This window comes from Apis florea, unplaced genomic scaffold (genome assembly GCF_048593485.1).
Source record: "Apis florea isolate Af1SG1 unplaced genomic scaffold, ASM4859348v1 contig_3170_pilon, whole genome shotgun sequence".
NCBI classification, from domain to species: Eukaryota; Metazoa; Arthropoda; class Insecta; order Hymenoptera; family Apidae; genus Apis; species Apis florea.
In genome coordinates this window covers 6,622,511-6,637,297 of record NW_028256714.1, presented here as the reverse complement: position 1 = coordinate 6,637,297, position 14,787 = coordinate 6,622,511, and the positions used below count along the sequence as shown (strand labels likewise).

The window sequence follows — 14,787 nt, the reverse complement described above, 5'->3', positions numbered from 1 at the left end:
TTCAACAAAATGAGTATTATCAGTATTTGTTTTATCAAAACTAATCATTAGGTGTTAAAATTAAATATGATTTTAATTTTAATAAAACTTGGTAAGAATATGGGATATAACGTAATAAAACAAAACAGAAATTTTTATTAAAATTATAATTTTCTTACAGAAGATAATGTACAACGATTTTATCAATTAATTATGTTGCAAAAATAATTGGACATTTTTCAAATTCTTCCTATTATTAGCATGTTAAAATCGTGCTATTACTCTGTTAGAAATCTACCAATATAATTTTCATTGCTGAACTCATTCTTAAGATACCTGAGCTAATATTTTGCAACATGCGTTTAGAATCCTTATCGTATGCTGGTAGCACAGGCATTGCAAAAATGGTTGGAAATTTGTAGATCTGGTAAAATAATCTAAAGTAAAGCAAGACATGTCATAGGAACGACAACCGATAAAGGAAATGAGAGAACAGATTCTAGGACAAGATTAACCAATAAGGATCGAATTAACAAGAGAAATGTATAAATTGAAAAAGAAGAAGAGCAGGAAAGACTCGAAATGGCTGCAATGTTGGGACCAAGATATCTCCAAGGATATCATTAAGAAGTGGTAAGATAAGTACGTACTCAGTGCGTACGTACTAAGATCATTTAAATGCATTGGAACGTAGAATTTAGTATAAATTAATTTAAATAGTGTATTTACTGATAACTTGATGCAATAATTTTTATTTTTACGCAACAATAATGTATTACATTGATATTTATATTTCATTATATTTCAATTATATTATTACAATATTACTGTACTATTAATAGTTACTCGTTTTTTTTTTTTAATTATTTAAGGTGTAGTTTTATTTTAGAAAATTAATAGAAAATCGAAGTAATTGTATAAAAATAATATTTCAATTCTCTTTCTATTAAATAAGCTGTATTTTCGATTATTGTCTTCGATATAGTTATAAATAGAAGATATATATTGTTCGGAAAGTTAATGAAGAAAAATTACACATTTAAAACAATATCGAGCAGTTAAAAAGCAGTAGAAGTGTTGAATCATATTTTTCTACTCGAATTGAGATAATAAAGCATGGATAATTGATATCAGATAAAAAGTATTTTGGTTGGATCATATGATCATTGACAAATTTATTTTATAAAGATAAAATTCTACAAAAAAATGTTCTATTCTTATTTCAACAATCATAAATGAAATACGATTTATTGCTCAAATTATAATATATTTGAAGGAAAGATATATAAGTAAAACATTTATACTTTTGAAGTAAATGAACATGTTATAAATAGTTTATTAAATTTGATTGAGTATCGATTTTCAATAAACGTTTCAAGAGATGTGATAAATCATTTATTAATATATTGTATTAATTTTACGATATTTATAAAAAAAAATTTAAATAATTTAAAAAAAAGTGCATATATACATTATTTGTCTATAGTATGTCATAAAATATTATGAATACAATTACTTTTCCACTAAGCCGACATACATTTTTTACCACGTTTAATGAAACAATGATAAAAATATGAACTTATATAATATACCTATATCAAAAAGTGTGGGAACGTGTTGGTTAACTGGAAATTTCTGAGGTAATTTCGAGCAATATTTTCTTTTGCAGAAACTTTCGTTTCGATTTTGTTAAGAAAAAGCAATCACAGAGCACGTAGTCAAGCCACAATAATAACGAGTCAAAGAAGGTGTGTGAATATCTATTACTACATAGTATACCTACACCACTAGTTTTATATTATTATCTTCTATTGAAATAAAAGGTGAGAGAATTTATATGAAAAATATATTCTCTTCTCAATCCAATCTTTGTTCGAGACATTTTTTTCCTCTTCGAGATAAATTAATAAAAATTCTCCTTTCGTGTATTTTCATCACGTGGAATAATTTATTCCATGTATGAAAAACGCATACACGAATCCAATGATCCAATCGATCTTAGCATCACTTTTTGACAAGTGTTACGGTTACTGACCCGAAACTTAAAATTATGTTCATTGAAATATTAATTAACGGAGAATGTATGCAGCTCTTAAATTACAGTATCCATTTCCAACTCGCAGTTTGCAGTCGTAGAAATTTGATAAGGAAATTTCCAACATTGAAAACAAAATTAAATTGATACAAGTGGAATATATGTTAATTATCTACTGCGACATATGGGTTACGTTAAAACAACGATTTTGATAAGCTGTTTATTGAATGAATATTTTATTTGATAGACAATATTTAACTTGAAGAATCTATTTAGTAATTATTAATAAAAAAGATGATCGGTTATATATCAATTGAATCGTTAATTGGTAAAATATAACTTCACTTCGCTTCTATCTTTTTATTAAGAATCGATTCTAGATGCCAAAAACATAGAAAATCTGATATTCAGAAATGTTAGTTGAAGTTTATTTATCATTGAGTTATAGGCAATTTAAATCGCAATTACGTTAGATGAAACAAGATAGAAATAGAGCGAGATGACAGTGTAATCAGAGAGGGAAGACAGTTATCATTAATAAGCTTCGACTGACACTTGAAATACTTTCTGTCAAATTATAAAACTGATTTTTTATAAATAAATAATTGTTTTAAATACGATACAGAGAAAAATAAACAATAAAAATGACAGAAATGTTCAAATTTATAGACGACATTTATATTAATGTTGTGAGAAATATTTTTTTTAAAAATTATCATATCGAACGAAAATAAATGTATTTGACACGATATCGAAACACGCAGATTGAAGAATTGAAAGTGAACAATACGAAACGATCAATTTCTATAAATACAATTATAAACACATTTCATCGAAGTTCGAAAATTCATTCTCGATATCTCATTTTCAATAAGAGAAATCCGATATTCCGCGATAAATATTCCAATAAATGATTTCTTCGGGACAATAACATTCCTAATGGCGCTTTATCCGAATGATTATCGTGAAAATTAAGGGAACAAAATTATAAATGCGACCGGTATTGTTCGCATTGCACAGGAACACAGGTTGGACGATTAAGCCGGTAAAAAAGGAGACCATTATTATCGGTGGGACAAGCAATTAACCATTTCCCAGTGTCCGCATGAATGGAAGAATGGCGGACATGGTTATCCATGAATTACTGAAACGGTAACGGAAAATGGACTACGGTACTTTTCACGATGAGCGGCGAATTAATGGAGTTCGAGACTAGGAAGTCTTGTTTACGAGCGACACAGTTCATCGGAGCATAAATACGAGGAAAGGAAAAGAGAAGATCGGATATAAGATGGACGGAAAAAGGTATAGGATCGAAACGATCGTTATAAATGTATTACTATTGTGCTGGAGTACTACTTCGCTGAATCATTATTACCATAGTTATATTGGAATTCAAAGTATGTAAAAACACTCGGTTACCAGACCTTTCACTGTGAGAAGTTTTTTACGCATAAAAATAAAGAAACGGTTTTTGAATGTTGAAATATATGAAACTGGAGACTTAAATGGAAATAACTATTTTTATTATTTTTGATGGAATACTTTTCCTTTTCTTTCAAGTATTAGTTATTATAAAAAAGTTAAAATTTACATTTTAATCATATCAAGTCATTGAAATAACTTGAAATGAGTATTAAATTATAAGAATATAATATTTTAAACAATAGATAGTATTCTCAATAAACAGTTTTAATTAAGTAATATAATTAAGCTTGACGTTCATTTACAAATTACAATTGTAATTTATAAATAATTGTTTAATAATTATACATCAATACGTATTATTTAGAATATTTTCATTACAGAGAAAATTGGAATGAATTTGTCTCGGTTCGAATAACGAAGGAATACAATTCAATGATAACTTGATGTATAACTTCTTACTTTAGATATACGAAAATATCTTGCTAATTAATCAATGGAATAATTTCCTTAAATTATACGAGAGATGTTTCAATTTCAAAAGATATCTCATACCATACTTCACTTCGAAGATTAACGATGATAGAATGACGAAAATTGAAAATTAAATTGCAAATGAAAATTAATAGAATAGAGGGAAGCAATAAAAAAGGATGTATAAAGTTTCTATAGAAAAGAAACAATTTGCGAACGTTCCAAAGAGCTCTATAAACGAGCTTAGTTGTCTTTCAAATAGGGAGAAGTACGGTGCAATTTCAATGCAAACTTGAAAGAAAAGAATGGGAGAGGCAAAGGATGAGAGAGGTGCTCTTAATGCGGAAAGTTTAATGATATTAATGAAAGTGGTATAGTAGGCTGGGCTGCATTTTCACCATGGCAACTTTAATAATGTCTGGTTCATTTACATTCCTTCGAGTGGGAGAGAGTCAACAGTTTCCGTTTAAAATTGCTCGATCTGAGGCTAGACGATGCTACTCTTAATTATTTTACGAGATAATGGATCCATTTTGGACAAACGAAAAAATTTGAACAACTTTCATTTGATAAAAGATAAGTGTTCTTTCATAATTAAATACACAGTGTCCCAGCTTTTTTCTGACACTAGATTATTAGAAAGATTATTAGAAAGACTGTTCAAAAAAAGTCTTACGTCATTTTCTATTAGATTGGTGAAACGTAGATGGATGTTTGAACTTGATGAATTAATGATCATCGTTAAATTTGGTTTTAATGTATTAATATCTATTATATCATATATGTTAGATGCCAATTAATATATCATTTATAGTTTATATTAATGTATTTATATTGGACATTATATTATGAAATTATAAAAGCAAATAAATTTTTTTGATTGTAATTTTATAATTTAGTTATTAAAAGATTAATGTTCTATTAATGCCATGAAAGTAAATATTACGTATATTTATATTGTGCATTAAAGAATAAATTTTTCTTAGATAGATCATATACATCGAAAACATCAATAAATAATATAATAAAAATTCTCTATATAATCAATATTTGATTTTTTTTATATTTGAATTTAAAGTTGGAAAGAGTACAATAAAAATTGCTTTAAAAAATTATATTTATTTTTATTATTATAGCCATCTATTACTCCAACGATAATTAATTATTTTTAACCTACTATTTATTTTGAAAGAAACTATGAAAATTTCGAAAAAGTTCGAATTCTAGAATCCAATCTTTATAGATTTTGTATAATAAAACTATTTGATATATATTAACACATAGCCATATTGAAATTATTTCAATAAAAATGTATATGCATAATTTTATTTGAGAAAACAATATTTTATATATATAAATAAATATTTGAAAATATGAGTATTATTTATTACATGAAAATAAATTGTAATAAATAATGATAATATTCAAATTTACAATACTTGTGTTTCATTTAATATTAAATACTAAATCCTTCAAAATTTAAATTATTTTTTAAATATCATAAAATCTGACAAATTTTGACAAAATTAAATAAAAGAATTCTATTTTCATTCTATCATTAATACTTATTTTTTCATATAAAATTATCCTCTTTCTTAAATGCATTAATATTTATGGAACAGTTCATATAACAAAATATTTAATAAGATATAAAATATCAATATATTTATATAATAATTGCAAGATATAAGAAAAAATAAACGATTGAATTTCAAATGTAATAAGATTAAAACCACTAACACAAACTTATGAAAACAATTATACATATATAATGAATCAAATCGAAGGTATATAGATTCGTGAAATAGTTTCAGAGATTCGATTTTAAAATAAACAACAAATAAGTTTCTATGCAAAAATATTGAAGCTTGTTTACTGAATTATGAAGCAATTTAATTTCAGTTTGTTAGTACGTTACATAAAAAGAGCCTCTGCTTTTTTCATCACATTACATATTGATTCATTCAATTTCTGTCTTGTTTCTTTTAATAAAAATTCAAATTGCTTACAATTTAGTAAGTAAAATTAATCGGCATTTTTGTCTACCAACTGGTATTATTTATTTTCATCTCTAAAATCGATCTTTCAAAAATATCTCACAAATATATCAATACTTTGTATATATGTATAATAATTCCATGATATGAATAAATTAAAGATTGAATTTCAAATATTTTGATAAAATTAATTGCACGTGGTTATAAAATAAATCGAGCTAAAGATTTTATTCTATTCATTCTTTTCTCTATGCAATTATAAATTTTTGATACGAATTTTCGATACACTAAAACTATCGAAATGGTAATAAATTTAAATTAGTTTTCAACAATTATTGCAACTTACAGAACGTTTGATGAGAAGAGAAATATCTTGAATAAAATTCAATTGTAATCGTTAAAGCAGTCAGTTTACCTGAAACAAAAATAAAATAATAATTAGTTTTCGTACGCCGATAGCCATAATAAGATATTGTTTTCATCAATTGCATTTTATTTCATCTGAATGTTTATACTTTCGTGAAAATTCAAAACAAATATTTGAAAAATTTACTTTTATTTTTTGATGTTGAAATATGAGCTAATTAATTTCTTAGAAAAAATAAAATTGAAAGAAAAAGATCATAAAAAGAAATTAAAAATAAGAAATTTGTTAATAGTATGCAAAAATTTCATCATAAATGAATAGAAATAAAATAATTAGAAAATAGAAATAATCATTTTTTTTCTTCAATAATTTTCTCTCTTTGTTGAATTGCTATATTTTTACTATATTTATTATCTTTTTTTAATTAATATTATAAAAAGAATCGCAACAACTTTTGATTTCTTTATTTTTAAAAAAAAATTCCTCAGAAGTTTAAACAAATCATGTGCCTACACATTTTGATTTAAGACAAATATAATACATAATAATAATAAAATTGTTATTAATATACATGTAACGATAAGAAAAGATTATAAATTATAAGATAATAAATTATTTCTGTAACATAACATGCTATATAACGTATTCACTTACTTATCAAAACTCATCAAACACGTATGCACTTATGTACATAAGCTTGAGAACAACATGACCAGTTATCACGGTATACACGATTGAAAGAAATTATAGACAATTCATCCTTTCCAAGAAGGGAACACTATACTTGATAATTCACGTATTACAGAAATGCATGCGTATTACTTTCTGCGTTTAATGCACAGGAAATAGAAAAGCACAGTCGTGAATATAACTCTAATATCTTTTATTATACTATTATTATTACTCTCCATCGTTTCAGTTCGAGAGAGGATACATTTTAAGGAAAAATAAACAATATTTCCAGGTGCACGGAAGAACGATTGCCTGGAGGGAGATAATACCAGAAAACTGCACGCCAATTTATAGAAGAGATACAGAAGAGTTTGTTGATGAAATTATCGATAAGAGCTGTCGGTGAATAAACTTTACTTCAGACGTAATAGAATATAATAAATTACATTAAAATTGATTTTCTATTGACCATTTGAGATTGAAATGAAATAGTATAAAAAAAAAAAAAAATAACTATTATTATTATTATAAAGCAATTTACAAATGTAAATTATCAAATTTTATACGGATTTTTATTCTTCATTGTTATGCTATTTTTATACGAATATTATGTGTCGACATGTGCTTGTCTTTAAAATAAAAAATAACGAGTAAGCAATCATCCGGATTATTTAATAAGTTTGTATTCAACACAAGTCTGCACGAAATGAATATGTAATGCGAGCGAATTCCAATTATAATACCGTCGTTTAAAATTCAAGCGCAGCAAGTTTGTAATAAATATTATTCTCTAATTTCGTCTATTCAGAGACTAATAGTAGATTTTCTAAGAATACGAATTTATTTTATTGAATTTCACGTTTGCTTTATAATAATGATGTAAAACATCATTACAAAATTTTGCAAGATAAAATGAAGAAAATTAGTTCATTTCTTATAAAGTGTAAATAAATTATTTTTTTTTTTTGATACAAATTAACATACAAATTACGATAAATTAAATTATAATAAATTATAATACAAATTGTTAAACTTTGAATCTAGAAATTTTTACAATATACAACACAAACTACATTTATCTCTTCAAATTATTATTGCTTAAAAAGTTTTATTAGCAAATGAAAATAATCTCCCAACAAGAGCAGATGATATAAGTAAAATTAAAAATTAATCATAATTAATCTATATAATAATTAAATATATCAATATCTGTGTTAATTAATTCTCCATTTCTCAATTGATAGCCCACTGAGAAAAAAAAATTGAAAATTCAAAATCAAAGATAATCCAAGATAAAAAAAAAAAAAAAAAAAGAAAGAAAGAAACGCGTTCTACTCTTACAACAAATTGCGTCACAAATAGTTCCGGCCGGAAATAATGGAGCACTAGAACTTTTCCACGCTACAACTAATACGGCTGAAAAGGAAATATGAATTAGAGCAAGGTGTAACGGTAAAAGGGGGCCGTGAAATATGTAATAGGCTAACTCTGAAAACTGAGGAAGCGGCCGGATAATGCAACGAGGATGACACGGAATACTTGACACTCTATCGGTCGGTTGCTGTTCACGTAAACAAATTACGCATACAGCCGTCTAATTAACTCGCCCCGACCTAAATGCCATTCGATAAGTCGCCGCCACGCTAAAATGGCGGGGAATGTCGAAATTGCGAAAGTATGATTGATCTTAATTCGCTCCGCTGTTACATCGATTTTTCGCAATTGAACTTTGAATGCCGTAGTATTTTTAACGCCTCGTCTTAAACAAGCGTCTCGAATACCTTTTCGACGAGATCATTCGTTCTTTTAATTCATTTCTTTAATTATATTTTACGAAGTGGATATATATATTTAAGATTATTAAAAAATAGAATGACAAATTGGGACGATTGTTCAGAGTATGAGAGGAGATCTCTTGTCGATATATTTTTACGATCTTACGTAAATCTTGTTGAAACAAATTAAGAAAGTAATCGTTTGTGAATTTTTTTTTTTAAGATGAACGTATTGAACGATAAGTTAAGTAAAAATAAAAATTATAGATAAATTTATAAATGATCAGTTTGTTCCTTAAATCTTGTCAGTAATATGTTGTGTTGAATTGATTTAAATACCGTAATAATTCTTTTTAATCTCATTTAGCATTGTATTTATCTTCAAATTATATTGCATAATATTGTACTGCAATGATTAATTTTGATCTTGTTTAAAATTAATGACTCGTTAATTCTGTTTTTTTTTTTGTATAATTATATGATAAAAGGATATTTTAATTTATTATTATTTATGGATGAAAATAATGTGAAATTACAAAAAATTACTCAAAATTATTTTTTTAATATGCAAGAACGGATTTATAATTATTTTTTTCCTTTATTAACACGATTTAAACTGTAAAAGAATCATTTTTTCTGTTCAATATTTAAAAATTTTTTTTTATATCGTTGTTTATTTCTTTATATATAAATCTAAATGCTTTTAATAATACATTACACTAATATGAATGTTATTATTTTCGATATTATACAATATCACAAGAAGATATCTTAAAAAAAATCATCAAAATCATTTTTTAAATATTGTATCATTCTTTTTCGAAAAACAAAATAATCATTCTTTTCGATATCATTTTATTCTATATTAAAAATAAAGTTTATAAAACATCGTTTTTCATCATTGTTACGAGTCTTTAAAAAAAAAAAAAAAAAAAAAAGAAATTTTAGAATATCTCAAAAACACGATTTTGGCAAATAAGCACGAATAACTTCTAAGTTAATGTCTTGTTTGACATTTGATGAATTTTTTAACGAGTATTTTCATATTTTTTAATTATAAAAATTTTATTATCACATTTTATTACCATAACTAAATTGTGGACTTGCATATAAATTTTTATAAATACAACTACAGAAATAAAATGACTGAAATAATTCTTTTTTCACTCTCTAAACATAATACGTGGATACTTTGAAAATTTTACTCTTTTTATCTCACTGTTTTTCCGTGTATTCTAATCGTAACACTAAGATAATTAACATTATCTCACACAAGCAAATTGAATAATGAATAACGTAGACAAATTCAAGGTGAAGCGTACAATTGTTCATTTCAAAAATATATTATAAAAATGGTATATATTCTTAATTATAGTAAACAATAGAACATATTTAGAACAAATAATAATGTAGCAACAAACTAAACTTATATAAATGTTCATCATGTAAGAAATATACCATTAAATTTGCATGTGCACCTAATTATAGGAAACGACACAAAAAGAATTGTTTTAAACTTCTCTGTATACGAAGGAAAAAGGAACGATTTTAATCGATTATTGATTACCGATAACATTTCCTTTTCATGTTCTCTTTCAGCAAGAAAAGTAATGTTCGACATTTACTTAGCTATTTCATAGAAAAGTTTCTAGATATATGTTATTGATATTATGAAATAAGTGTCAGTAATGGTGGTATAAAGCTGAAAGCTTGTAACGATAAATGTCGAAGTAGGCAGCAGGTGTATTTTATTTCCTCAAGAGTAAATTAGTTACTCGTGATTTTTTGTTAAATTTAACAGATTATCGTTTACTTTAATCTGATACTCAAATTATTACAACACAAATCAGGCTCATCCCTGTTCTTGGTATTTTTTTAATCATCGTGTTTATCTTCTTTTGAATTGGAATTTTACAACAAGAGGAAAGTAAATCTATTTTACACAATTTTTAAATTATAGTTAATTTGTTGATTATTAGTTTATTTTATTGATCTTAATTTTTCTCCTTGACATATAATCGAACTGTTCAGAATTTCAACATTCGTGTATATTGATTCTGATTTTATTCTTAAAATATATTTTCATTCGTCATCGATTATTTTTTATTTGAATATTAAAATATATTAAAAAATTTACTAAATTACGATTCGTAATATTATTTATTATTACGGAAGGAAACTGAGAATTGGGCATTGGTTCTTAATTTTCGAATTATTTATAAAGAAACTTTAGATATTATTGAATTCTACTTCTTTTTATATGCGATTAATAATCCATTGGAAACAAAAAGAAACGCAAAGTGATATCGTCTTTTTGCTATTATTTTTCCTGTTACATAAGTTGTGATAATTGAAAGTATAGAAGATAATTCGATCTATAATTAAATAAATATATTCACAGCGACAATAACAATAACTAAGAACAATATAGAAAATTGTTCGAAATTATATCTTTCTTATTGATTTTGATGAAACTAAAACATACACTCTCAAAGTTGCCACTGCTCGATTTTAATTTCTGATATATTTAAAGAAAAAAGCCATTTATCGTTTAATTTTAACGTTATAATAAAAATGCATCATTAATATAAATAACATGAAATAAATATACGTATAATGAAATACAAATCTGAATTATCTTATGTAATAATGTATACTTTGCTTTAAATTTTTTACACCTCTTAATATTATATATATATTTTTTAAAATTTTCCATAAATGAATAGAAATCAACAATCAATTATCATAATTCATAAACATATCAACACGTTAACTTATTATTTGCTTGACGACTAGATTACACGTGAAAACTACTTAATTATAAATAATTTAATTACTCATGATAATTAATAATTAAACGTGGAAATATAGAAACATAGCAAAAGTGCTTAATGTTAATTGCTACATGTGTTGTACTATTTAGTTATTAGTTTATTTGTCCAATAATTATTATCGATTATTTAAAGCAATTGGAAGTTGATGAATATTAAATTATACTTCGAGCAGTTTCTTCGGTTTTTTGTCTTTGTAATAATTTTCTACGCTTTTAACGAGCTGAATAATTAGAGAGTTGCATTGATCTGCCACTCAAGTGGCGATATTTGTAAATTCTTTCGTGAAAAGTAAAGAAAGTAAATTTAAAAAGATATTTTTCTGATTTAAAATATTACTTGTTCAAATGTTTTCGTACGATCTTCGACAATTGTTCGTAACGATACAAAAGTTTCTTCACAAGCACTGTTAAAACAATTAGCAAGAACCAGAACAGAAGAGCGTAACTAGAGAGCTAAAGTTTTCAAGCGTTTCCTTCGCGAAAACTTTGCAACTTTGAAAAGTAATTGGCAATATTATCAAATATTGGAGTTGATACGACACTGGAACGTCCATTGGCAATTTCTTCTCGCGCTCCTGTTTAATCTTTCTTTTATCACAGCTAAATAGATTAAACGAAATCCTTTTTCCCCTAAATTAACTCGATATCATCATAGATTTTTTATCCTTTTATATAAAAATCTGGATATTTGAATTGATATGGATTTTAATAAGTTTTGAAAATTGTGTTATTCATTGAGAAAAAAGATAGAAGAAATTATTCTTTATATATATTATTCTATTTTAATTTCATTAAGCAGTAAAAAAATATGGAAATTTACAAAAAAATTTATTACGATATTTATAGTTTTCTTCATTAGATTGTTTGGTTATATTCCAATTGCAATTTTCATAATCATGATTTAAAAAATACACGATTTGATTCATTTTTCATCGGTATTAAGATATTCATTTTATAAATTTTGCAAAATCGATTAACTGATAATTGAAAAATTAATCAATTATAAATTGATTAAATTATAGTATCTTTTTTTATGTATTGAATAAAATAATTAAAGGAATTGATGATTTTAAATAAAAAATCTGATTTTTTAAATGACATTAAAATCACAAATCTGAAATATTTTGTAAATAAGTTAAATTTTGAAAAAAGTAGTGGAAGATCAAAAGAGATGAATATTATTTCAAATACTAAGACATTAAGATATATAATTATAAAATAAATGTATCCAATTAATAAAAATTAAATTTCTTATTCCCTATTATTTAATTTTTCATTTGTATTATATATTATACAATATAAATATTTTTATACAACTTTTTTATTATCATAATATTTATTTATTTAAAAATATAGAAGCATGTTTTTATATATTGAATAAAGTTTATATTGTTAAATAAATTAAATTATTTAAGCATATCATTACTTCTAATAAGCATATATATGCATTCAAAGAATTTTTATACTTACTTCCTCAAATATGATCTATTTATTAATTCATTAAAATACTTCTTCTTTGGTCGTTGTTAATTTCAATATTTTTATATAATATATATATTTGCTTATATATATATTTTTTTGCTTAATAGCAAACGTTAATAAATACTAATTTAGCTCACTTACTTTATATGCTATATATTTTTATAATAAAATATTGAAATATACAAGGATGATTCATCTTAATTATTATTCTAAATAAAATATATATATAAAAATAATAAAAGAAATTTTAGAAATGGTGTATAATCCAACATACCTAATCCTTAAATATTCAAATTTCCAATTATTTTCAATTTTAATATCATTTCGTTCAAACCGTAAACGCGTATTTTCACAACGTTAATTAAGTAACGCGTAATTCCCCTCTTTAATTCTCTCGAAAGAGAGAAAACAAGGGATTCTAATTCGGCCGATTAACGGGAGAAAAACCGCAACGAAATCGGGACGCAACTGTTCCTCGAAAATGTCGATATTTTACCACGCGCACATTTGAAAAGAGCGGAATGACGGGGGGGCCATTATTACCAATTGCGCGTAACAGCTAATTACCCGTAATTATGCCATGCGATATATCAAGCTTTCAGGATAATGGCGGCTGGTCCTCAGCGGCGAACCGCGGAAAATTGCGCCGCGATCCTACTTGACTCGTTCCGCTGTCAGTTTTCATCCTCGTTTCCACGCTCATCCTTGATCCCTGCCTCTTCTCATTCCCGACGACAACTTTTTGATCCCCGTTGAACGCGACTCGAACCCTCGTCAAGCCTCTCTAATCGTAATTACGCAGGAATGCGAACGCCACGATACGACACTGGAACGCGCATGCGCGCGCCATCTTTTTTTCCGTCGGTATGAACGAAATTCCTTACGCGCAAAACGACACAGGTTACTCGGTTAGGAAGTGAAACGAACGACGAGTTCACGAAGAAGAGAGTAGGAAAGGATTCTGATAAGTTCGTAATTATTTAACAAATAAAGAAGACGGTAATTTATTTATTCAGATAACGATAAATAATGTTAAAGAGTGAAACTGTACGAAATTGTTCAAAAATGTATCGACATATCGGATTGTTGTTCAATTGATTATCGTAGTATCGTATTTTATCTTATTGATATAATGTCGATAATATCGTTAACGAATAATAAATAAATATAAACAAATTTTATTGGAAAATTATATTGTAATTTATTATTTAAGCTATTTTTTATTCACGTTATTATATTTTAACAATATTTTAGTGTAAAATATTTATTCATAAATAATCATTAATAATATATTATGATTATTTTCATTTTATCGATATCTTAATAATATGATTGATATATGAAATTATATAACATGCATAATAAATTATTCATGTTATCGATAATCATAACTCCAATTTAATATTCTAATTCTTAATTTTAATGATAAGATTAAAATACTAAAAAATATTAGAAACATCGAATTTTTCTTTTGGTAATTAAATGAAAACGTTAAAAATGTATTATGTAGTAAAAGGATTCTCAAAAATAATAGTAAATTTCGGATGATATCATAAATTTAAAAAATACATGGCACAGAGAGAGAGAGAAAAAGAAATTTCACTCACAGAATAGAAATAATTATGGCCAGCTGTGATTAATGACGAGTATTGAAGAATCATTTTGTAAGTTTATTCTTATTAGTTTCACAGTGTCCGCTATGAGGTTATTCTGCACAGGTGTTCACATTTATGTTTTACGGAATGGCG

At 25.5% G+C, this 14,787-nt stretch overlaps 1 protein-coding gene across 2 annotated transcripts in view; it reads right to left on the bottom strand.

The window, feature by feature from the left end:
- Window positions 1-14,787, bottom strand: part of LOC105735200 (CCR4-NOT transcription complex subunit 6-like) — a 303,102-nt gene that overhangs the window by 66,043 nt on the left and 222,272 nt on the right. For both annotated transcript variants that reach the window (XM_086910178.1, XM_086910179.1), the window contains exon 4: window positions 6,257-6,325. In XM_086910178.1, coding sequence (XP_086766304.1) covers window positions 6,257-6,325 — 69 coding nt within the window. The remainder of the gene's footprint in view (window positions 1-6,256; window positions 6,326-14,787) is intronic.